At 37.7% G+C, this 26,977-nt stretch overlaps 1 protein-coding gene across 1 annotated transcript in view; it reads left to right on the top strand.

The window, feature by feature from the left end:
- The window catches only part of KIFAP3 (kinesin associated protein 3), a 71,932-nt gene that overhangs the window by 20,161 nt on the left and 24,794 nt on the right, over positions 1–26,977 (top strand). Inside the window, exons 11-17 of the mRNA XM_054834203.1 lie at positions 8,549–8,649; positions 13,121–13,229; positions 15,075–15,187; positions 16,150–16,315; positions 16,529–16,654; positions 17,061–17,159; positions 18,606–18,691. Of these exons, the coding sequence (XP_054690178.1) occupies positions 8,549–8,649; positions 13,121–13,229; positions 15,075–15,187; positions 16,150–16,315; positions 16,529–16,654; positions 17,061–17,159; positions 18,606–18,691 (800 nt within the window). The remainder of the gene's footprint in view (positions 1–8,548; positions 8,650–13,120; positions 13,230–15,074; positions 15,188–16,149; positions 16,316–16,528; positions 16,655–17,060; positions 17,160–18,605; positions 18,692–26,977) is intronic.

The following is a 26,977-nucleotide window of genomic DNA, read 5'->3' as shown; positions in this document are numbered from 1 at the left end:
TTTTCCCAATTAAATTGAGAAACCTTTTTTTCCTATGGTGGCTCTGCAGCAGCTGGTTCCAATACTTGTTGTGTGAATATTGCCTGGGGTGTCTCCATTCCTTTATAGTAGAGGCTGGCTGAAGCACATTAAGTAACAGTTCAACTACAGGGACCAGTCTGTTGGAAAGCAGTAATTATTAAGGGATTTATTTTAATGGTAGGTTTTTTATCATTTGTGGTGAGTATGGCCAAGGCTTAAAAAAAAACTTCAATAAAACAACCCACAACAACAAACAAAAAACAACACAAAACAAACACAAACCAAAACAAAAACATCTCTTAACATTCAACTTCTAAGTCCTTATTAGAAGTGCAAATAAACCTAGCATGTGTAACTGACTTAAGGAGAGTGGTAGGTACACAATGTGTCTTAGAACCCAGCACTTATTTAGATACCTTAACTATGGATTAGACAGCAAACTTTAGTATTTAGTATTGTTACAGAAAAATGGAATTCTGATGTTGAGAAATATAGAACTCAGACCTCAGTATCACTAATATTGTGTTGAAGTAGAAATAGAATCCCAACTAACTTTAAGGTAAAAGTCTTCACCATACCCTGCTTCATGCTACTAGTAAATTGTAGTGATTTATCAGGAATGACTGAAATTCATAACATCACTTTTATATAAGCATACAAGTTTTTGAAGTCTATTGTCTAAGATTTTTCTGACTGCTTTAACACTGTCCAGAGTTGGAAACAGTGTTTTTCCGTTTTGTAGCCATTACAGGTGGATCCTTGCTAATCTGAACACTCAGCATTTGACTGTTCCGGTGAGCGAAAGCTTATTGCTGTGGTGTGCTGCACACAAATGCACATGTGTATTTAGCTGTGTTATTAGCTTTTTTTAATGGAGAGGATAACTTTGATGTAACACGAGAAACTAACTTCAGGAGTGTTGACTGAAAATAGAAATGCTTAAGGCAGCTGCAAGGACAGGAGTGGAGAGATGGTAGCAACCTAAAGATGAGGGAGCTGAGTTGTTGGAAACTCACTAAACTGATGGATGGGAATGATCCCCTGAGCCAGTATTTCTACTGTGGATCTTACAATATGTGACTGCATAATTAATTGAATTCATTTAATTGTTTCTTTGCATATTGCAAGAACAAACTAATACTTAACAGTAAAAAGTAAATCTACTCCTCTGTGTGAACTGTTGACATCTGAAAGCTTTACAGGGCATAACTTGGATGTCTAAAACATGACAGAACAGAAACAACCAGCTTTAGTTTCTTGGCAAATCTCCGTAAAGAAGGGGTGGGGCACTTCTGCTCATCTTCCTAATCTATGGTAAAATTTTCATAAAGCCTGTATGAGAGCCAAGGTAGAAGAGAGAGGAACACCTTTTCCAGAGCCCTTGTGGAGCCTGTAGGCAGAGGGATGATCTCAAAGGATCATGTGGAACAATTTTGCAGATGTAGTCCCATAGATCCTGAGGCTTTTCCAAGTTCAGACGTAAAGGGGAAGGTTACAATCAGCCTTCCCTTTTTGAAAATGTGGAAACATCTTAGCTCACAAGTTTCTGCTGTTTATCTAAGAGTTTCTCAGATGATCTTCTCCTGTGCAGGAGACCAACTGCAGGTTCCCCATGTCTGCAGTTGCTAAGGTGAGAAATCCTTTATCAGTTGATGGTATTATCTTCAGACCCTTTGAGCTGATGGGGGAAAAGATATGCAAACACAAAAAGTTGTTGCTCTATAGCGAGTATAGTGCTGGTATATCTCTATACAATCAATTTCTGTTCCTTTGGTCTCTGACGTAGAAATGCTTTGCAGGATGGGTTATAATTTTACATATTTGAGTAGTCTCATTGCGTAAAGCAAAACTTTCTTTGTGAGGCTGGGGCCTCAAATGTCTTTTTATTCTTTTTGGAAAATCTATCAGATCTGTGAGAAACTTGTATATATCGGCAAACGACTTTTTAAATAACAAAACTGTAATCTTTTCACAATAAGAAGAATACAATTGAATTGTTTACATTTCTTCCAAGACTTTGCCAGTAAGAGTATGCTGGTGCTTGCACGGGAACAGTATCTCTTGAATAATACGGAGCTTAATTCTTGTTTTCTGGAAGACTCAAAAGCTCAACCAATACCTAACTCCACTTTTTGGGCTTAGTAGATTTGAACCTCAGCTTTGTACTTCAGCAACTTTGAAGCATGGGTAAAACCAGTTTCCATTTCAATGCAGTGAATCATCCCTTTCTCGAAGTGAAAGGTAGCATCCTGCATTGTGGGTTTTTTTGTTTTTTATTTTTTTCCTCCTTTGAGCAGCAGCATTTTGAAATATAGCTGCACCATCCATTCAGAACTGAGGCTGCTCTGCTGTGGAGCTGTGCACTTGCACAGCCAGGAATGTGGAAAACCTCCACCTTTTTCCATTCCCACTGACTTCCAAACAAGAAGATTTGAAGGGTGTTTTTAGAATAGAGAAGTTTGAATATTTTCTAGTAATTGTAATTGGAGCAGTTGATGTAGTTTAATGAAATATAGGGCAGATATGGCAAAAATTATGCATGTCCTATAAATTTCCATTTAATTGTATAGCATTTAATCTATGTAGCTTGGTGGAGACTTCTAAAGGTACAGCTTTGCATGGAAGTTTTTCCACCTACTTTGGAAGTGGGTGTTTTCTTAGTTTGATTTAAACTGAGAAGCACCTCTCTTAATTTCCCATTTCTTGTAATAACGGTAGTTAATTCTTTTTCTCTCTTGCTGTCTTCCTTGGTCATAGCCTGATGCAAAACATATTTCTTTTGTGGAGAAAAGAGAAGTACCTTTATCTTCTTCCTGCAGGGATAATCCTGTTGCCTCTTGTCTTCTCTCTAATCTGAATTTATAATTGATTTATATCTGGTTTGGGATATTACAACCAATCAGCTTCCAATTTCTGTGTGAATTCACAGGAGTTCAGTATGATTGGTTGTAGGACATCCTAAATAACAGCAGTTGTTGGATTTTTTTTTTTTCTGTAGGAAGATCAAGCCTTGAAAAAGGTCTTATCTAAATTTAGCAGTATGTTGTCTACCCAGTGGCTATGCTTTGTGGTCTTTTATGAGTAACAATACTGCAATGAGGTGTTTACTGTATATTTTTCAGTCTGTCTTGCATAGAGTTCCAGGCAAAGAAATTGAATCTGGGGCTCCAGATGTGCAGCTTAATTTTTGTCTATAGCTGTAACATTAAATAACTCACTCTTAGTAATTTATTAGTCCTTTGCCTTAGGATTCAGCATTATAATTCCTTCTTTGTTCCCTAGAAAAGACTGTATCCATGTTTCATATATGGCATGTATTTAGTTCTTTGGGGGAAGGAAAAAACCCAAAACCCCTCCAAAAAAATAAAATTCCCAACAATGGCAAATTTGGGGTTTTAAGGTAGGCTTATGGTATGAAGCCAGTTTCAAATAACATAGAGGTGGCACAAGAAGGGTTATTAGTATGTAATTAATATCATAATGTAATATTTCCAATGTCTGGTCTCCTTGAGTATGAGCAGATTTGAAAATTCTTTCAGGTTCTCTTGATAAAATAAACTGATATCTCCAATACGATTTATATTTACATACATAAATCAAACCAACATGTGTCTAAACCACACATGGAGTAACTTAGTCCAACTGTTTCAGAGCTGGTTGCGAGGAATAATATGGGATAGAGGTAAGCAGAGATACCTTTCTATCACTTTTTTCCTAAGATGACTGCTAATTATGATACATGCGAATAAACTCTTGATTTCAGTGTTTTCTGACAGCAGTGTGAGACTGTCTAGATCTGCCATTCAGTTTGTGACATTCTTATCCATCTAGATGTCTTAGTTGCCTAATTCTGCATCAGATTTGACTGGAGAGTATCAGAGTCTGAAACTGAAATGAAGATTCACTCTGCCATTTTAATGGGTATTTACCTTCATTTGTGTTCTGGTTTTGATTTAGTGTAGTTAGTCTTGCACGTGAGTTGGATAGGGTGTATTTCATATGTAATGTGAAGACATTGATTCCATTAGAAATGATGGCTACTTGAATTAATGATAGTGCTACTTTTGAATATTTTAGTCCATCATTTATATTCTCATTTTTACTTTAGCATTTGGAAGCTGAATGCTGCTGCAACTCAGAATGGCATTTCAGTTTTACAGCTTTAGGGTTTCTCTATTGTTATCATGGATCTAGTGGAGGACTTTTTCATTTTAAGCTCACAAACTCAACCAAAATGTAGGACCTGATCTCGTGATCAAGAAATTGTGGGTTTTTTCTTCAGCTTCTGCTACTAGTACTGTTTAGATCTTTAACCTTAGTAAGAAGTAGACATGTAATTCAGGCGTTGGTCCACAGAACTGGCACATGGCTTCTTATTAATGTTCAAAGGCTAAAAATCTGAAGCCATTTTGAACTCAGAACCCATCATGTATTTATTTCCCTCTCTAATTTGCAGAAAACTAGTTGTGAAAACAGCCCGAGGGACCTGATATTTTTCCATCCCAGCTGCTCCAGCTGAACTACAGCTGCAAAAAAAAAAAAAAAAAAAATCCGAGTATTGTTTCTATAAACTGTTGAGTGTATTTTATAACACAATAATTCCCACAAAATCAGTAACTGCAGTTAATGACCGGTTTGTTAAGGCATTAACTGCGCTCAGCTGGGAATGACCAATTTCTCTGGAATGGCTGTATAAGAACTAAGGATAATTCAGTAACACTTTCAAATAATTATTTGGTTAATTAATGGTAAATTCTTGTGGAAATCCTATCAAAGTACTCGTGACCCCCACGTTTAATATCCAATGAGTTCATTATGATTCATGTTTTATTGCCATAAATACCAGAAGAATCCATAATGACTAGGCCATTATTTTCCAGGGCTGCCCTTACTGCTTTAGGCCATTTGGCTATTCCACCTTCAGTCATAAAAAGCTTGATGCTCAAAACTACCAGCATTTTTAGGCCACAACTTTCTGGCACCCCACCAAAACTTTGGTGATTTTTATGAACACGTTTGGCAGAGATCTGTTTTTTCTTTTCTTTCTGTTGCTTTTTCTAGTTAGGGGAATAATTGATGTCTACTGTACCAAGTCATAAGGAAGTCTTTCTTGCAGTGTCTGCTTTTTCATGTGTGGCCTTCAGTAGTGGTCAAAAATAGCAGAAAAGGTATCGCTTCCATGCGTTAGAAAGCTGTTCTCCAGCCAGGTACTGGGCAGGGTTTGAAATTTTTACAGCCAAGTCTCTTAACAATAATTGACTTAAGGCTTTATTCATTAGTATTAAGATGAGTATAAAATAATAAACAAAAAAGCAAGCTTGGTACTAGCATATTCAAGTAATAGTCAATAGCTGCCAGTTTATATTTTGGGGAGTAAAGTCCCTATATAAAAGGATGGCAGTTGGCTTGGTGGATTTTTCAGTCTGTCGCTTCTTACCCTTTTATACAATCTTTGGCCTGCGAGATGATGCTTAGTGTTTAGAACACTGTAGCTGTTGAATCTGTTCTCTTCCTAATTTTCAACAAACCAGTTATGCACTGTTTCCAGTCAACTTTCCAATAGGCTGTATGTTTCCTATTTAAGCACGAGATTAACAATTGCATTAAAGCATGCTGCCTGTGTGTAGAAACAGCCACCACCTCTTGATTTTCCTGAAGCGTTTGATTCTTTGGATCCTGAGTTGTCTCTGTTTTGCATGAGAACTGAAAAAAGTCAGTAGGTTCTGGTTTTTTTCCACCAAAGTGCTTCCATAGTAAAGTGGGACAGTGAAACTTCCAGAGGTCAGCCTGAAATTTTTTCCTGTCTGGGAAAATAAATGAAATTAAACTTAAAATGCATATACCATTAAATACTTACAGGCTGGTTTAGTTGCACGCTGTTTTAACTTTAGTTCTGTAGCTTATTTTCATCTTGAAGTTAGTAGAATTCAGGTTTTTTCTGTTCACTCACAATTGCTTCCTGGCTGAGAATGTGCAATAAGTGCCTGTTGACTTAAATGCTCTAACCCTTCTCTGGTCCCTGTGTTGACAGTAGGATGGGGAACTCAGGGAAAAGGAGTCAGTTAACTGCACAGCAAGAAGGAATTTGAATTTAAATTAAACTCTTCTTTTTGAAACTATAGCTGTCTTTTGCCTCTTTTGTATCATGAAATTTGCCTTATGGAATATACTTCGGGAGAATGATACAAGTACCAGTCATTAAAAAACAACTCTTAAAGAGTTCATTCAGATGAAATAAATTGATTTGAATTCTGGATATTCTTGACATTTTAAGTTGAGTATCTAGGTCTTGTTGATTATTTTTGGTAATTTAGAAACTAAGGTAATGATGTCATTCAGCCTGATACCCAAGGTGGTGTTCAGGCATCAGAAAGGTTATTGTGACAGGCTGGACCTTAGGGAAAAAAGGAGAGAGAAAAATCTGCAAAGAGTTTCTTCTCAAAAAAACAGGCAGCCTTTGCTGCTATAGTAGGCTGTTTTATTTGAAAATAAGCTACCAGTATTGCCAAATACCAGGAAAGAGCTATTGCTACCGAATGTAAGATGCTATCTTAGCTGATGCTGTATCTCAGCACAAATGAAGCTTTCAAAAATAAACAGGAAAATAAACAGGAAAATAAACATGAAGGACAGAGGTTAAACTGATATAAAGTAGCATCATTCTTGTTGACTGCCTGCCAGTTCATACCTGCTGAAGGTCTGGTCCAACTTCACTCGTTTGTTTTTTCCTGTTGCTGTTCTGGGGAACCAACTTTGCTCCCTTTTATACTGGCTTACCTTTTATTTCACGTAGTGTTTCCTGCATTATCCAGCAAAGTGTAATTGTAATTTGAATCTTCATGTTTGAATCTTAAATAGAGGCATGGAAAGAAGTGTTAAGAGCAGTGTAAACAGCTTTTTTTTTTTTTTTTTTCCCCCAGCCCCATGAAATTTGAAGGCATAATTTACTGTTAAGATTTTTATGTTTGCTTAGGTGAAGCCTTTAGCTATACGTATGGGAAGCTTTTTCTCATGTAATTGTTGGATTTACTATGTCACTACAAGTGAATAGGTAGGTAAGATGACCAGTCACAAGAGAAGCACAAAAGATAATAAACACTTTATTTTGTTGACTTAAAACAGAGTGTATATGCTTTAGCAGCTGTAGTACTGTCTGTGCTTTTACTTTAATAATAGCCAGAGTAGCTTTCAAATTTGGACATTGTCCTTTCTCCAGTTGTGAAGTGTGTGGAAAGTTGTGATACAAGTCATGTTATTTTTCAAACAGGTAAGAATCCAGAAGGATCTGGAAGGTCAGCTATGTTTTTAGGTTTGGCATGGGAAAGAGTACTTCACTGTTGTATGGCAACTGCCAGAAGGGTTTCATGGGTCTTTTTTGGTAATTCAATTTTGAAAAAAAGGCACGAATGTGCATTCTCAGGATAAAGACATCATATCCTTGCTGCTTAAAGGAAATTCCAGCTCCCAATGATGTATGCAGAAGAAAAATTTAACTCTGTTGCTTGCTGTTTGAGGTCTTGATGCTTTGCCAAAGTGTTAAACAGATATGTTCTAACTTAGCTTAAATAGAAGCGGGAGGTAGGATATTTCTGATCAGTTGTATAACTGATAATATCAATCGTTACTGTGAATACATCCTGATTCGGTGACCTTATTACATCCTGGTTTAACTAATATAAATGTTCAGGTGAATGTTTTATCCCATATATAGCCAGTATCCTGCTAACGTAGGGCTAGAGGAGAACTCAAGAGAATGCTTCGTCCAGATTTCAACAGTGAGTCAGGATCAAATTCATCTGTGTTGTTCTTAAACACTTGTACGTTTGTCTAAGCTGGTTTTATAGAACCTTTCAGTTAAATACTTCACAGCTTACTCACATTAACTGCTCCACTTTTTCTTGAGAATCTTTTTCTCTTTGGTAAGTATTAATGTGAAAATATGCTAATGTTGTCTTTGAAATGTACGAAACACAAAAGGCACCCACAGGATAATATTATTGTTTAGGATAATAAAAAAATCAGTATGTGACTTAATTGAAAGGCACTGGATTCCTTCTACAACACTTTAGTGGTAGTTCTTATTTTTCTCTCTGGCATTGGTATATTCTTCATCATTTCACTTTGAGACAAACTTGTTGTTTCAACAGGAATATCCACAGCTAAATTGGCATTACATTTGATATTTAATTTCCTAGCTGGAAACTGATGAAGGCTTCCTGAGGATGGCCTATGGTTATTAAGTGTTCCTTTCACAAAATATATTCTTTGCAAAGCAGGCAGGGTTACGGAAGTGTTTTGAGGTGCTGTGGAGAGGTGCAGTAGTTAGCTTTGCCTTCGTTCCCTCTTTGCACAAATACATGGTTCATTTGGATAGGCTAGGCAAGACCCTTTCATTAATGTTGCATTTCTGATTTAAGTTTTCCCTCTATTAGCTAGGATTTTTGTGCTTTTTGTTTTCCCCTTTTGAGCGTTTACAACACCGAAAATACTAGACTTCTGTTAATATGGATTTTTTTTCTCCTTCTAGCAAATGAAAACTACAAACAAGTAGCAATGTGTATTCTGTATCACATAAGCATGGATGATCGCTTTAAATCAATGTTTGCATACACAGACTGTATCCCACAGGTATGTGCTTTTATGTAAGATTTGGTGGTAGGATGCATCTTTCACTGTCTTTTTTTTCAGCACTCATAGCAGAGCTCGCACTGACACCCACAGGTGAAAGTGGGAACAACCACGGTGCTGCTGAGTCGGTAGTGAACCACCTACTCATAGGGCAGTCTGACTGTTCTTGTTGTCTTTTAATGGTCGTCAGAAAAAGAATAGGTGACACGTTCTCTGTCAGCGCTGCTAACACTTGAGCTGCATCAATGAATTAGTAAAAATACAGGTGACCTGATGAATTTCTACAGAAGATCGGGAATGCTTGAGAGATTAAAGCTTGTGCACAGCAGGTCCTTAGGGAACCTCGTGGAAAGTATTTCCTTTACAGTTTTAGAAGGCATTCTTTTCTTATCCCATTGGGTATCAAAATTTCAACGTCTCCAGTATTACAGGATATGAACTGGAAACCAGCCAGGCAGTGTTATGTTGCTACATGACAATTCCTTTTCCAACTGCAGGCATGTACAACACGGGAGACTTGAAGACTATGGAAGGCTCTTCACCAATCTTTCAGGCTACAGTTTGTTGCATAACATTTTGTTTCCAGTCATAGTCTTTGATCCAAGCACAGACACAAATCTTGGGTTTTATGTGTATGTTTTTTGTGTGTTTTGTTGTTTGTTGTTTTGTTGGGTTTTTTTAAGTACCACCAAATCCTCTCTTACTGATCTCTTTCTCACTCCTGTTGAGGCTGGAGTTGACAAAGCCTGTGTTGCATAAGTGTTAAAAGCTCTCCGGTAGCTTTTTCAGAATTGCACCATGATATCTTCTTTCCTGCCAAACATGTTTTTAACATCAAACACATCCAGAATGGGAAGTTGCCATGGAAAGTTTTCAGAATGTTTCTGGTCATTATCTCATGATGAAAATGGTGATGTTTTTCCAAATGCAGGAGGATTTTGGAGAATAGAGAGCAGACAACTGGTGGGAATAACTAGTATATGTTACAAAATGGTCTTGTAAACATCCTGCTGACTGCCTTTTCTGCCACAAGAAGCAACTATATCTTAAGGCATTTGTATGATATAAGGGACCTGCTTTGTTCTGAGCAGTTACTGGCCAAACCAGAACTCATGCACTGTGTTTCAGGGCTCATTTATGACGTGCTTTCAGGGAATTTTGGCATGGCTCTTAGATCCCCAGTGCCAAATGTAGAGAGCTGTGGAAACTTCAGTGATGTCATACTCTGAACTTTGGTGAACATCATTGTTCTGATAGGCAGTGACTGCTCAAACTAGTGCTTAAAGAGATGTATCCAAAGAGTAGCAGAGCAGGAAACAAGTATGCTGCCTGCACTGGACTTTGGATAAAACCACAAAATTCGAAGGATACCTGTGGCTATTGATGCTTCAATGGTCAATGTAATTATTCACAGATCGTATCTGCTGACTGTTCAAAAAGGACAAGCTGGGCAACCAGAGCTTAAATTTTATTAATGAATGTTCAAAACCAGGACAGTTATTAAGGAAGACAGACGTAGCAGAAAACATGGGGAAGTGGGTAAGGCACAAAGAGAAGAAAGTAACCTTTTTAAAAGGACTCCCTGCCATCTGATTCTACCCTGGAAAACCAAATTCTCTTTTCAATAGCAGTACATGCCCTTCTGTGGGTTTGTTTCCTTTTGAGGAAAGGTGTACATATACACTGGCAAATAATTAATAATGAGTGTTTAGCTATTGTAGAAAGTGATTGGAAAATCCATCCCCTGTTGTCATTTAGAACAGGCAAAGTGTTTGACAAGGGCTTGCGCGTGCTGTCCCAGGTAAACATCCTTGTGGATTGCAGGAGTTAGTGGGTGCTATTCTAGTAACAGTTAAAAGTGAGTATTAACAGTTCATTCTTGTTTAGACCTCAGCAATGCGTGTTTTGTTTAAATAGGTGCAAATGCCATCCAGATGCTTATAAAAGCCTTTATTGGTAATAACTTGGCCAATCAAAGGGCATGGTTAGGCAGTGATGTCATGGTGATATTTAATATTTCACCGCAGAGCAGTGTGCAAGGTTCTCTGCAGCTACCCACATGTTTTCCACCACGGTTGTCCTGTTTGGCCCCTCTTTGATCTATAAGCTTCTTTTCAGCTTAATGCTGGTAAACGTCCTCTCTTGACAGCACCCTTTGCTCCTGTCCGCCATTATCTGCTGAAGTTCAGAAACCAGAGCATCACTTCAAACAGCAGAGTTAGGGAGTAGCCGGTCAGGAGAGATTCCTGAGGCATGCAGTTCTGGCATAATCATTCAAAGATGTTTGAGCTGGGCTTGGGGAGGGGGTTGGACAGAGGTGTATGTGAACAGAGAGCTGTGGGGGTTGGCCTCTGGTCACTGGTAAATAAGTGAAGGCAGGTGCCAGAGAGTCTAGACACAGTGATTTCAGTCCTGGTCTGTGGTATCTGATACTCAATATGGGACTTGTCTGATTGAACACTACTGCCTCTTCATTGCACATGCTGCAGTCTTTTTACTGCCTTCCTGTTAAATCAGTAAAAGATGACAATGGACATAGTAAAAGCAGAACAAATTTAATTTTAATATTTCCTATTTGGCAGCAATTACTCTTCCTTTTGAAGTGGCACAAGAAGCAATCAAATTAAATGAAGACATAATGGGAAACATGGAGCTCGTACGAAACTATTATTTTAAAATTTGAACAGCTTTAATTGAAACTGGATATATTTTTTCTTTTTATAGAGAAGTAGTTCAGTAATTAATAGTGTAATCCTATCTTGTTAAACATCTAATTTCCACAGATTTTGTATTGTGTAAGTAATGAGAATGTTTCCCTTCAAATTATTTGAAGGGTTTTAAAAATCTGGTTTTAGAGGTTTTGTAACAGAAGAGTTGCAGGGGGTGATTTTTGAATGCTCACGTTCTACTTGTTAAGTGGCAACTTTCTTCTCTGGTTAATTCACTCTTATGTGACTGTCAGGCTTACGGATTTAATAAACTAGGGATTTTATAAGTTCTTCAAACAACACAGGGAAATCTAATTCTACCTTTTTAAGAAAGGGAGGAAGAAATCAATGATAGCTTTTTAAATCGGTACATGGAAGTCCCAGAAAGGGATGAATAACTATGTTAGAACTTTGTTTCTTAATTTTTTTTTTTTCATTTTATTTGGGTCCATTTGAAATAACAGCCTGCTCTCTGATAATTATTTTACTACAGCAATTCTGTATGTTTATTTCTTTGGAGTGAAATTCCTGCAATCCTATTGTTCCTTTCCCTCCCCCCCCACCCCGCCCCAAATGGGTTGTTCACCCGCTTTCTGTAGTTTTGAATGCATTACAAACTGTCTTTCCACCAGGGGGCAAGCACACAAATATTTAACGATTAGTTGTTGCCTTCTCCCCCCACCCCTTTTTGACACAAACTGAGGTACTTTTTTTTTTTTTTGTACCTTATGTCCTGCTTATCTTTAGGGTCAGTTGTTTCTACTTCCAGTAATCTCAGTCTTGTCATCACGCTGCTTTGCATTCTAATCTTGGCATGGCTTATGAACTAAGCAGTTTTTAGGAGCAAATAGAGTGATGTCCTGCAGCCCATCAGTGAGGAAGCCATGCAACTTGTCTGCCATGGCTGGAAACAGAGAAAAAGAAATTTATGTATTTGAGTCACATTCATATATATATATTCAATATGCCATTTCAAAAAATGTTCATATTGAATGAAATGAGGCTAGCCTGTGATGTAAGGGACAATACAGCTGTCGTGTATAAAATGATGTCAATCCATGGGTTATTTGCATAGGGAATCATCTGGGAATTCACTGACAGTTACTAAACAGTTGGAACAGGATTACAGGCGATTGTCTAGTTATGTTAACCCAGGTTGTTCTGTCCCATTACCAAAAGAATAGGACTTATACTGAGAAATATTTGGTGTGTGGCAGTGTTCAACTCTAACAATGGAAGCTGCAAAGGTAAAGCACATTGCTGCAGATACAGCTAATTTGCCTATCAATGGAGTAATCTCAAAGCATAATAGTAGTAGAATTATTCTGCCCTTAAGTATCTGTTTAGAGTAATAATTTTATTAAGCAACCAGGTGTTAACCTGACTTTCTGTGCAACTAAGTTGTGGGGTTTTTTTATATCGAGTCTACCTAAACTTTCAAAACAAATTTATCCATTCACAACTTTAAAAAAAAAAAAAAAACCAACAAAAAACCCAGTAAAAATTAAAAAATTCACTGGTAGCAATAAAATGTAACTAACCCAAATTAAAGTGATAAGTGACTGCCACTTTCATCACTTTATAAGCATTGTTATCCCCAAATAATGGAACTATACATCTTGTGCCTTTGACCTTTATAACTTTATTGTTCCTCTAGAAATGCTAAATATTATTTTTAAAAAAAAAAGCTACTGTAGTTGACATCATAACTTCTAATGCTTTGGAAAGATTAATGACTTAAGTGTGCTTGTGTTTCTTGGCAGTTAATGAAAATGCTTTTTGAATGTCCTGATGAGCGAGTTGACCTGGAACTTATTTCTTTCTGTATTAACCTTGCTGCTAACAAAAGAAATGTACAACTTATCTGTGAAGGTAAGCATCCTGAGATTTTACTGTTTTCTTCAAGGTGATAACACATATATATATATTTATATATACTTTCAAATATATAATTTACATGTGTTATTTATAAATGCATATATGTACATGTAATTTTAAAAAGTAAAATGCACCTGTTTGGGTAATGATTGCAAACAAATGGCCAAAAAATTGGTCTTGGTGGCAGGAGTGACACTCCATACATGCCCACATCTCTCGTGTGTGTAGTTCTGTAAAACACATTGATGATGTTACTGTGGGAAACTATGGCTATATTGTTCTACCCAATGCCTGAAATCAATCTTCAGCTAATCAGTTTTTCACCTGCCAGTACCAAATTAATAACACAGTGATGTCATTTAGTTGTGTCTTTCAGTTATTTTTTTTTTTTTATTGAGCATCTTTTGGGTTCTAGTATTTTGTTACATGGTATAGATGGGTTCTTGTCCTAGTTTTGGCAGGGATAGAGTTAATTTTCTTCCTAGCAGCTGGTATTGTGCTGTGTTTTGGATTTAGGATGAGAATAATGTTGATAACTCACTAATATTTGTAGTTCTTGCCAAGCAGTCAAGGACTTTTCAGCTTCTCATACTGCCCTGCCAATGAGAAGGTGGGGGGGATGCCCGAGAAGCTGGGAGGGGACACAGCCAGGGCAGCTGACCCAAACTAGCCAAAGGGATATTCCATCCCATACGATGTCATGCTCTGTGTATAACTGTGGGGGTTGGCTGGGAGGTGGGGCAGCTCAGGATCTAGCTGAGTATCAGCTTTGGGTGGTAAGAAATTGTGCTGTGCATCGCTTGTTTTGTATATTCGTCGTTGTTGGTGGTGTTATCGTTATCATCATCTTCCTTTTCTGTCCTTATCTCAACCCATGAGTTTTACTTCCCTCCCTCCCCCTCCTTGATTCTGTCCCCCATCCCACTGAGGGGGACGGGAAGTGAGCAAATGGTTGTGTGGTTGTTTTAGCTGCTGGCTGGTGTTTAAACCATGACAGTTCTGCATTTCATTCAGTAGCTCTCTAGATTGCTTTTAAAGTTTCATTATTTTCATAGTAGCAGTTTTAAGTGGAACTTTATTATTCAGTAGCTCTAATTTTCACTTGTGCTCAAAATTTTCACTATAAACTACTGCAATAAATTACTAGACTTTAAAATGGACAATTGCAATCAATGTTTTCTATGGCCAGCAATTCCACTTGAAAATTCAATGCATAGCTCTGTAGAAGGAGGAGCAGGGAGATCAAATTTTATATTAAAGGTACAAATTAAATTCAAGTTAGTTGCACTTATTAGATAGGCAAGGTGATCTTTTGGAAACATAATGGTAACAGTGGGACTTGCCCTGTGCAATCAAGTACTTCAGATCTGTATATGTCTGTTATGTGTGTTCCCACGTAATGATCTATGTGACTGGTAAATAATTTTTTAAAACCATGACAATGTATGGTTTGGAGTGGGGAGAGAAGTCTCTGAGCTAGTACTAACAGCTGTGCTGCATCTCCACTGACTGCACTTGATGGTAGGGTAATGGTTTGGATCTAGAACTAAGCACACCTGAAGCATTTAGTTATTTATCTGACTTTTTAGGTGTCCCACCAGTACATATAGTCATAGTAGTTGTTTTAGAGAAGCTATAGAATTTATACAAAGCAGGTCTTTTCTTTTTGACTTAAACTTGGAAGAAGAACTAGTTCTTGTCTAGATTCTTTTTCCTTTTAAACTTTTAAAAGTTAAAGCTGTTTGTTTGTTTGTGTGGTGGTGTTTTTTTGATTGGCCAGTACTTTCCTCATTTTTTTTTTTTATTTGGAGGATATCCGAAGTGTTTGTTTCTTTTCAGGAAATGGTTTGAAAATGCTAATGAAGCGGGCTTTGAAATTTAAGGACCCATTGTTAATGAAGATGATCAGGAATATTTCACAACATGATGGGCCAACTAAAAGCCTGTTTATTGTAAGTACTATCTATTACCTAATGTGATCTCTGACTCTTCCTACTGGAAAAGACTGGCTTTGGAGAGCTGCTGTGTTTTGTTTTTACAGGGTGTCCAGGTTAAATGTTCTTGGCTGCCATAGGTTGATTTATGTTTTGTTTTATAAGGCTATCTCAGTTGGTAGATCAGGGTTTTGACTCCTCACTAAAGGGAAAACGGATCTTAACCTGTATCCAATAATTTCCTGCTCCAAAACAAACACACAAAAACAAGTAAACACCACCACCACCACCCCCCAACTACTGAGGTGCACATCATAACAATTAAGTTATCCTAAATCTCTGCTTTTAGAGCTAGAGGACAAAATAAAGTGATGGGTTTTGGGGGTTTTTTACTGTGCCAAGCGTTTTGTCTAAATGGGTATCTTCAAATTTTGAATACTTAATATTCAGTGAACCATGTAAAGCCACCCTTTCAAAAAAAGAGGGGGAAACACATCCTAATTGTGGAAATTTTAAATGTACTGTTAAAATGAGGATTGAATATCGAATTGTCTTAAGACAGTATGGATTTAGTAAGTACAATCCATCATTCCCCTGTTCATGTCCCCAGAAATTCTTGTAGTTATTTATCAAAATCTTTTGGAAGAGGACTCCCATTACTGTCACTAATGCAGTATGGTGTTTGCTATCTTCTTTCCCTTATTTTCTAACAGCTTTCTCAAACTGTGTGTATAATAGCTACTTTTGGAACATCTCAACAAATGATCTACTTCCCTTGGAAGTGAAAGGATAGAGAAGAATGCTGAAAGGTTTTCTTGGATTATTCTTCGATTGAAATTGAAACTGCCTTATTAGCCCTCATTTCAGGAGAAAAGTCTCCTTAGTGTTCTTTTGGGAACGAGTTTTGATTTCACTAAGTTGTGAGTTCTTCAGAACCCCATATTATTCACCTGTATTGTTTGTTGCTGTATTTTCTTTAGGATTATGTTGGTGATTTAGCAGCTCAGATATCAAATGATGAAGAGGAGGAATTTGTGATTGAATGCCTGGGAACACTTGCGAATTTGACCTTACCAGATCTAGACTGGGAACTTGTGCTGAAAGAGTACAAACTGGTGCCGTACCTCAAGGACAAACTAAAACCAGGTCTGTACAAAGTTTGGTTAGTCTTTCACAGTAGAGTCTCTTGAAGAATACTTAGAGTGCTCTTTCAGAGTAAGGTTTGCTTACCTTTATAATTTGTGGTTGTTTGGGGAAACATAACACTGAAGAACAGAATCATATCTACAGATAAATATACAACTGCCACAATATTAAGAATTTCGAAGAGGTAATACTTTCTGCCTTCTGACTTACCAGGTTCTGCAGAAGATGACCTTGTTTTAGAAGTGGTGATAATGATTGGAACAGTTTCTATGGATGACTCTTGCGCTGCTCTGCTGGCTAAATCTGGAATCATCCCTGCACTCATTGAGCTTCTAAATGGTATATTGCCATGTTTCGCTTTAGGTCTTGTTTTTCTAGAGAAGTTTAGTTGACATAGCTGTGCCGTAACTGAATGCACCATTCACTTTCTCTTGTAAAGGAGGGGTAGGTGTTTTGTGCATGAAAGGATGAGCAATTACGCCGTTAGTGATAGAGTGATACTGTCTAGTGGTCTAATAGGTTTGATTTTGTTTTTGCCCCACATCCACAACTCCTGCTGCAATCTGTGATCTTTCTACTGGACTGGAGCAGGGAAGAAGACGCTCATTTTGCGTTGTCAGGAGATGGTATCTCACACATACCGCTGAACTGTCTAGCTGACGTATAAGAGCTGGGCTTTCTCTAGGCATCAAAAGCTTCTAGTTGTGAGATCTGAAATTGTGGGTTGTTTTTTTTTTCCTTGCAGCTCAGCAGGAAGATGATGAATTCGTCTGCCAGATCATCTATGTATTTTATCAGATGGTCTTCCACCAAGCCACCAGAGATGTCATTATCAAGGAAACCCGTATCTTTTTAAAGATGAAACATCTAGAATTACAGCACTTAATTTGCCATCACTGATATTTGACCTATATTTCTCTTGCATAAACCTCCTGATCTCAGAAGTTGATTTGTAAATGGTTTATTTCAGCTGAAGAAAAAAATGCGAGCAGCCTAGGCATGTAGAGGGACTGCAAGATTAATAGTAAAGATTAAAAGTTAGTTTGCTTTGAAATGGGGAGGGGAGTAGGAGAGGGATCACTGGGCCAGATGACCCATTAGTTCCTATCCAATCTGAATTACTGTATGAATTTGTTTTGCAACATAGTCCATAGAAAAACTTACATGAAGCATAGGCAAACTTCTTATGCTGCACCATTATACGTATATGTTGCACACTCTGAAGTTATGTGCATTAAAATACTTTAATAGCATTCTTTCTTATATCAGTCTAGGCAACATAAATAATGCCTGCTCTGTATTTTTCATCCACCTAATTGTTCTTTAAATTGTACATTTAGTGTAAGTCTCCCATCATCTTTTCACTGTGTAGACTTTGATTTCTGCTTCTGGCTTTCCTTTTTCCCCGTTTTCACCTGTCAGTTGATGACTGAATCTGTTCTTCAGTTTCCTCATGTCATGGATCTGTTCAAATTTTTTTGTATGGTACTTATAACTTACTCAGTCTTTACTACCTATTCTTTCAATCACTGCTGATGTTGAGCTCGTTTAGATGATCCAAAAACTCTGGAAAGAGGCACTAGTTGTCTTTGCGAATATTAAATTTTATTGAAACATTGAATGGAGTCCTTGTAGGCATAGCAGATTAGTGATTACTTTGCTAACGATACAAGGACTACTTCTTAATGTCCTTTTTCCTTTAAGCTCTATGGAATATCTGAGAAGCCATTTGGGATATTGTTCTTTGTCTCCTGTTTGTACTTCTAGGTGGCTAGCTTTAATAATGAAAAAAAATAAAAATTGCATCTTTATATCTGTAATGATAAAGCACCAACATTTGAACAATGCTTAATGGAACAAGACTAGTATTAATGCTATCATCACATGATAGATTATCCTCAATATTTTTGAGACAAATACATTGGAAACCTTTTTTTAAAACAAGAAAATTCCCTAAAGATTGCGAATGTAACAGTCTCAAAAGATTAAACCATTCCACAGAATCTATGCCTTTTTGACTAACATGTTAGGTGCATGTATTTCCTATAATGGATCAGAATGTATTTTCTTTGTAAGGGGCATGTAATTTTTCTTCAGCAATTTTGAAGTATAATTGGGTTTCTTAAAATGTTATTAAACAAAAAAAAAAAAAAGTGGTGGGATGAAGGCTGCTGAACTTCACATGTGATGGAAAATTCTTGACTACAGTTCTTAATGAAATTTGCAGTTGGAAGAACCCAGGACTGTGAAAAAAAGAAAATAGCTTTTATCCTTAACAGTTTCTTTCCAGAGGCTCCAGCATATCTTATAGACCTGATGCATGATAAAAATGCTGAGATTCGCAAAGTTTGTGACAACACTCTGGATATTATAGCGGTAGGTCTGATTATTTTTATCATCTGTTCAAGAACCTCTTTACATGAGATAATTCTAAAATAACTAAGTAGCAATAACTTGCAAATTGAGAATATTTTTCATGCACAACTTTCTAATCACATAGGTAAAAGATTAATTTTCATGGGACAATGACAATCCTTAATCTAGTCTGTGTACCAAACTTCCAAAAAGTGCATATATACTTTGAAAATTCATACCAGTTAGCTTTACACTACAGACACGTTTAAAGAGTGCTTCTATATTTAAATAAATTAATCACATTATACAAGTATGTCAAGCTTTCATTATTTCTTAGTTCTCTGAACAAATGATTCTTGTTATCCAGCAGCTTTTATTCAACTTTTCTACATCACCTGATGCCAATATTTGTTTTAAAAAGAAAATGTGGGTGGCAATCCTGAAGCTGGTTGTTTTCTGCTGGGGGAAACAGTCAGTATAATATTGAACTTTATAATATTGTCTTCAGCTTTTGGATATGTTTCCTTTAGCTCTATGACTTAGTTTGTTCAACTGTCCATTGATCACAATAAACTTTTGAGGCAGTTGTTTTGTATTACACTGCTTACTTGGATAACAGAAAGAATACTAAATTATGAAGTGCTGTTGCTTTTTCAGTTCATATAGCATGTATAATCTGCTTCTGGGGATCCTTGACTCCAGAAGCGTGAATATTTTCTAGAGTGTTCTTCATTGAAGTAAAGACATTGTGAAACTGATTCCACTTAAAAGTTGTGTTTCATTGTTAAAATTCCTCCTAGCTTGCTTAATTGAATTGACTTCTGTTGCCAAAAAGAAATTTCAGCATTTCGTAATGTCTGAAGGTTGTACAGACTGTACATCCTTTTGGATGTAGAGTAGCTATTGTGAAATTAAATCTTTTAGCCAAAGAGAACTTAACTATGAGTCAAGAGTAATGTCTCTGACTACCTTAATGCTTTTCCTATCATCTACTTAATTTCTTCTTTGAATTGCGCATATTGCAGCTTGTTCTCTGAAAGGTTTAATATAATGTAAGACCTCACTTACACTGCACAATAATATAGGGTATTTTGTCTTTTTCTGTTATACTCATTAGTAATGCCTTCTAATTTAATATTCATCTAAAAACCAAGTAAAATAACATAACATTTCTGTGTTGGAATTCTGGTTCTGTTTTTGCTTCGTGGAGGTATGGAATGAAAATTGTGCTCCACTAGTTAGTGGCAGAGTTGCCATTGACATTCATTAAGGGCAAGATTTCAACTAAGATGAATTTGCACTTAGTACTTATTTATGATGATCATTATGTTCTGCCTACCAAGGTCACTTATTTCCAGGGACGTCTCCAGTAGAAACAGTAGAAAGATTTTTATCTTCTGGTTGAGGCTGGACCATCCAAATGCTTCCGATGCTTGTTTTATGCTGGGGCCAGTGCAATTTCCAAGTGTCTCAGGCATTGATTTGCTCATATGAGAGCGCTTTACAATGTGGTACATAATTTTTCAGTAACTAGACACTATTATGTTAGTAATATTATTAAGCAACATTTATAGAATCTAGAAGAATACATTGAAACATAGCTTCATATTCAATATTAACATCCAAGTAAAATGTACTTGGCTTTTTTTCCCCTTCTAAGAAGAGGTAACCTTTATGCTAGCCGTGAGTAAATGAGGAGTGCTATAATAATGGATGGGAAAGGCTTTTCAAGTTGCAAGAAGCATGGACAGGACTTCTAAGGCCTTGAGGAAGAATAAAGGGAGGAAATGATGTGGTACTGCTGTTATTCGGGGCAGGTGAGAAGATAGCAAGCACGTACTGAGAGTAGTTTGTGTGGTGGTAAATTGTTTTTTTTCTTTGATTGTGGAGCAGTGCCGCACTTAAAATGGTGTTCACTGTAAGTTAGGAGAATCCCCTTTCTGCGAAGGTCTTTTTAGTTTTATTATCTAGCTGTTGGGTTTTAAGTTGCACAAAGCATAACTGACACCATGACTCTGTGGGGAACAGGAAGCACAATATGCCCTCTTTTCTGGAAAACAGAGAACTACTAATTGATTTCTTTCTTGGCAGTGTCGTAAGCTGGTTGCACTTTGTCTCCCAGTTCCAAAAATCACGGGCAAAAAAGGTAACACATTCTAGATAGTGATGGGAGAAAATATGAGAGAGTAAGTTATCAGAACCTCAGATCTTGATAGGCGTTCTGCCATTCAGTTCAGAGGCTATGGTAAAGCAGCCTGTGGACACAGAGGTGTTCGGTTGTGTGGCAATTTTACATGACCAGTGTCTTCTGAGGTGTCTGAACAGACGTTGTCTCCAAGATTGATGAAACTTCTTATCTGTGCTAAATCCACAACAAGAAAAGCTTAAGTTTTCAGTCTTGTTGTTCCATACATGCTGACAGGATTAGTTCCTCTGATGATGGAAATCAGAAACTAAATGTTGGAGAATAGAGATTTGAAAGTAATTTCTTCTTGGGGAGACAAATGCTTCTTTCACTCATCAATAAGCTCTATACAGTGTGATTGAAATAACACTGAAGAAAATCAGATGCCTTATAAGCCTTAGGGGAGATATGCTTTCTGTAGTAAAGTAATTGTCACAGAAATTATGGAAATGTTACACTAGTGATGATTTGTTTAATATAGCTTGGCTGGACTCTGCCATTGATGAACTGAAACAGATGTGTTGCTTTAGCATAGTATGTACTGGGAAGTCTCAGCTTTGCACTGGTAGATGCAAGATACCCCTTTTGTCAAAAAGAAAGTCTGTGTTGAAGCATTCCTAAATTATCAGTCTCGTGTCACGTGCCGAGTCTTGACAGCAATCAGCTAGTTTAGTGTACTTGTACACCTAAAGCGGGACAGGTTTCAGGCTCAGCAGAAAGGCTGGAATCAACAGCTGGTGTAGGAGTCTCAAGCAAATGAAGTTCCCTTTTCCTCTGCCTCAAAAGCCCGGGCACCTGCAACTCAAATCTTGTGGAAAGAAATGTCAGCTTGAGATGGTTTGTTTGTTTGTTTTGTTTTTTTCCTATTCACCTTTGACAATATTGTCAAGAGCTGAGGGGATGTTATTAATCTCTCATGTTTCTCATTCTTTTTCTGATCCTAGCTTAGTCTTATTGCAGTTAAATGATTTTCCTCATTTATTCAAAGGATATTTAATTAACCAGATCCTTGGACTGTGTAGTCCAAGACTTCCCCCTCCTCTGTTTCCCCCCATTTTCCTAGTCAGCGTTCTTATACAGCTTTGAATCCAGGCCTGCTGTACTTTCTTATCTCTTTTATGATCAAAAGTGGATCATTATGCTTCCCGCAGAAGTAAAACATCTTCTAGATAGCTACGGTGTCGTCCATGCAATTTAGGAAGGGCCTCATGCCTAAGGTGTGTTTTCATCTCTCGTTCTTTGCCCCAGGTATTTGTAATGAATGTCAAATAACGTTTGCCTCATCTGGAAAGCTGCATTAATGAACGGCTTGCATCTTTCCATGTTAGCTAAGTGCCCTGACACAAATCCTCTGTGTTGGGAATGCTGGAATTTCACATAAGAAGCAGGAATGTGTTGTGAACCCTCAGTGCTCTGGGATTTGGGGCCAGCCGTGCAAGATGTTGGCCAGCTCTCTTAGAATCAAGGAAGAGCAGACCACAGGGATTTGGCGTGGGCTTTATTTGAATAGGCAGCGTACTCTGAAAATAGATAACCTTTGACTCCAGCTTGGTGTCCTCTTTCCATGAAGAGTGCTGTAGTCACTCCAGGGGAAAAAGGTTGTCCCTTCACTTGTCAAGACTCGTCCTTTCAGTGGCATCTCTTGTTCCCCTGTTATGCTGTAACAATTGTGAATACAGAGGGGTGTGCAGAAGAGCAGCTAGGGTGTGAGGCTGCAGGCTGTTGACAGATGTTTTCACTGATCGACTTCTGCATTGTTAAATTTGCAATCAGTCTGCTTTGGTGCTGGTAGCTTTTTGTGAACTCAGCAGGAAAGGCTCTACCTGGATTAGAAGAACAGCTATGCTGCAGGCAGCATTAGATAGGACGGGCATGTCCTGATTGTTATTGTCTTCACATAAACTTGTCTTGGACAGATTTCCTTCTAGCATTGGTGCTTGCTCTTTGGAGTTGTAAGACTAGGGAGGTGAGCCAAACCACTGATCTCTTACTTTCATAACAGCTTGCCAATGACACACCTTACATTCCTCCAAAGGGAGGAAAAAAATAGTGCTTTCTTCAGCTATTGACAACATAGGAAGCCTGTGGACGGTGTGCATTTTGTGTAGGCACCTAAATTTAGGGGGCATGAATGTTTACTCTTTTCTCTGCCTTGCCATTAGTTTCATACCACAGGTTTCTATTAGCTTCACATCAGAATATATTTAGTGATGAACCTGATTGTGAAGAAGTGACTCTGGCTTGCACAGGTGTAAGTTGCAGAAGAATTTTTTTTTTTTTTGGCCTGTGAATGAATTGCCCTCTGGTTGTACTTACCCTAAGGTAGGTGTCGTAGGCACCTGCAGAAGGTGATCCACAACATCTGTTTCTCTCCTTGGTTTATAGAGGCACATAGTTCAAATGACGTGCCTAACTTTTGGATAGCTAGACAAGATAAATCTTTTCTTCCTTAAATGGTTAATTTAACCTTTCACGTAAACTGTGTGTTTTAGGGATGGTTGAATAATGAAGAATGTAACATATCACCAAGTATAGCCTTGAGCATAATGAGCATTCTACTTACTGTATAGCAGTTTTAGTATGAGGAATCACATCAAATGAACCCTATTACAGACCCAATTAAAGGGCAACCACATTAAAGTGAAAAGGAAAATCTGTTTTTCATCAGCTTTGAGAGAACACAAAGCAGATCTGTGTAGCTCTATGTTATCCTATAGTGTGTTAATCAGATACAAGGTGTGACGGAAGCCAGTGACAAAGGGGACCCCTGATAGGGAACAGACACGCTCTGATAATAGGCCAGTTAACGCTTCATAATATTTCAATGGTTCAGTAGTAAACAAAGTTGGAAGTAGAACTTCAAAAAGGATGGCACATTCCTCGCAGAGTCAAATCATACATCTTCTATGACACTTCTGGATTTATGGAAACCGAATGTTAAAAACAGTGATGTCAGGGAACTCCAAAGAGAATAAAATCAACCTTCAGGATTCCTCCTTTTATGTTTCTGAACATGCAATATTGGGGGGCGGGAGGGGGAGGAGGGGAAGGGCAGGGCATTGGAGAACAGGCATGTTCTGCCCATCTTCTCATTCCCCCACCCGCTGCTTTTCTAGTAGCCTAACATTTAAAAGGACTGGAGGGCACAAAGCTGTGTTTGTATCTCCATGGTGGTTAGCTTTCTGGTTTCATTTTTGCAGGAATTCTTTAGTAAAGAAAGTGTGCTTCATGTGTGTAAAAAAACAAAACCAAAACCCAACTGAAAACAAAAAACTCACAACAAAAAAAGGGATTTTTTTAATAGCTCAAAATATAATTACTGGAAGACTTGCTGTGTGTTAGGGAATTGTTTTGCTCTAAGCTTCTTTGATTTGGTTTCTTTGTGCCTTTTGGCTGTAGTCCTGCATTTACAGCTTTTCTTCCATTCTGATGTTATTCCATTAATCATTTAACCAGTGGTGTTTCTACACATTTCTGTGGAAAATCTACAGACATATTCCTGATCTAGCAGTACTTAAATGAACTTTTTTTGTGTGGAGGTTATGTAAATTGTTCTAGATTACTGCAAATCATCCTTTTCTAGGATTGCTGCCAGAATGAAACTCTTGACAAAACCGATCATTGATCTGTGGTCACTTCTTTGTTCTTGTTCCTCATTCATAGTGAAATGCAAAGTACAAATATAACAAAGTAGCCAAACTGCTTGAACCCATAACTGGTGATTTTTAAGTAATGTGCAGATATGGTTGATCTTACAGCTACTCATTTGCCATTCAGTTGCTAATCCTGTTTTCCAAAATTTAGATGCAATGATTGAGGTAAAATACCTGGGAGTTTTTTAAGCCTCTTAATATAGGCTGGCAAATGTAGAATTCTGCCCTGTTGTCATGCTCTAAAAAAAAAAAAAAAATCAGTTAGGATCTGAGAAATGTTAACTCATTTTTTTCTTTTAGAAGGATATATGAAGTTCTTGTCTGTTTGTGACAGATGTTCAGCATGTTCAGACAGTGGTGTGGAATAGAACAGCAATGTCGGGCAAGTGGGATTCATTTGGGGTTGTAACTTTAGGAAGATTAAAATGTTTTCAAAGTCTATTTATGGTAAATGTGAATTAGGTAATTTAGCTGCTGGCCTTTTTACTTTTGAGAACTTTTAAAGGTAAACAAGGCAATGTAAAAGGGATTCAGCTTTCCCACAGGTTTTGTCTAATTTGCTGTTTGTTAAATTTATTTTTCCTCGCTGCTTTATTCCCAGAAATCATGATCGCAGTTCTCATAAGACTGCAGTATGATTTCTGGCAGTTATAAGGTGTTTCTTTAAAGCTTGTAAGTAATTCACAACTGCTGGAGCTGACATAAGATAGCCCACAGTTTAGCTCCAGCAATGTAGCAAAGGAGATGTTTCCAAGATGCTGGTCAGATGTTGCCCTTGAAAGTCATGTCCCTTTTTTTTTTTATGGATCATGTTATAAATCTGAGTGATGAGTTTGCTTTTTCCAGGGGAACTCTTGTTTTGACCTGGTATTTCTAGCCTTTCCTTTTAGCAGATAGTGTAAATGGGAGGGGGAGATTGAGAGGTAGAAGTAGCATGAGCTGTTCTTTTTCCAAACAGTATGAGGCATGGGGGTGGGGTGTTGTTTTTTGGTGGTTCGTTTTTTTTCTTTCTCCTTCCCTAAGGTTATTGCATTACCGTATGGCGCTCAGAAAGCTGGAATTCTGCTTGAGGCCACTAGGCACTGAGAATATCTATAGATTCTGCAGGTGATACCTGCTCCATGTATTGAAGTTATGCAGGAGACCAGGTTTTGAACAGGACTGCTTGTGTGCCGGGATGGTGCAGAGGGGAATTAGAAAGGTCTAGTAATTATCGTTGATCAGAGGGGGAATTGGAGACATTTAGAATAAAGTCACAGACTGGGCACCCTAAATCTGCAGGTACTTGCATGGATGTACCATCAAAAGGGAGCTTACATTCTGCTTTAAGCTAAGAGAAACAAACTTGCCCTTTCTCCAAGTAAAACAAAGTTTAAAAACCCACTGCCATAGAATAAGGGTTTGTGGTTGCACAATGCAACGTGATTCCCCATGAAGTCTTGGATGCTTTAGATGCTCGTTAGCGATGTTGGTGGAGCCTCTGCCAGAATGACAGAGCCAACTGTTTTTTGTGTTAATCAACCAGTCAGAAGGGTGGAAAAGGCATGGGGTAGAGAATGTGTAACCTATGTTGGGTTAATAGCAGTGAAGACAAGATAGGATGAATATTAAGTCAGTTTAAAAGCTCAAATTCAGTCTATAGGGGTTTCAGAAGTTTAACCTGAGCTACTAAGCCAACTTATTCTGTCCTCACTGCTATTTTTTGACCTCTGGTTATAGACAGATCTACTTTTGCATGTCTAGCTGGAGCAGTTTAAGAAATTACCACTTCTGCAGCCACGGCATTGTCACTAACTGCATGAATACTCTTCATCCCCTTCAGGGCTAAGTAAAACATTTTAAAAACCTCAAACTACTGCAGCTAGATCTCCAAGGGAAGTCTGTCTAAAGCATGTGTTGACCAATGTGAGAGTTAAGAAATTATTTTCAATTTTTATCTCCTTTATAGTTAGGTTAGAAGACAGTGAAGTGGGACCTGTTTCACAGGGATATTTCTTCCCACAAGTCAAAACACTTTGGTCATGAATGTTATTCTTGTTCACAATCCTTTGATTAAAAAAGTACTAACCATGGTGCATTATTTGTAAATCTTCCCAAATTGATAACATCTGCAGATTTTATATATTGATGAGTTTCCTATAGTTAGCTGTACCCTGTCTTTCCAGTAATATTGTGAAACTGAGTATTATCCACCAGTCTGCATTCCCTCAGTGGTAATCAACGGCTCACATAGTCTGATCTGTTTAGAAGAGCCTTCTAAACAACTGATTGCAGTGACCATAGGCTATGTCACTTCCTTCTGATGCTCCTTTATATTGCATATCACATCACTTGAGTGCAATTAGGCTGTAATCCAGATTGAAATTTCATGCCTACATCTTGTTTCCATAGTGGCCGGAACCTATGTCCTGTTTTCTTTAGCTTTCTGGAGAAGTTCCTCTCAGATTTTAGTTTTGTATCTTGGATTCC

The sequence above is a fragment of the Grus americana genome, chromosome 8, assembly GCF_028858705.1.
Source record: "Grus americana isolate bGruAme1 chromosome 8, bGruAme1.mat, whole genome shotgun sequence".
In the NCBI taxonomy this organism is placed as follows: Eukaryota; Metazoa; Chordata; class Aves; order Gruiformes; family Gruidae; genus Grus; species Grus americana.
Note: the sequence above shows the minus strand (reverse complement) of the source record. Positions and strands in the feature narration are given on the sequence as shown.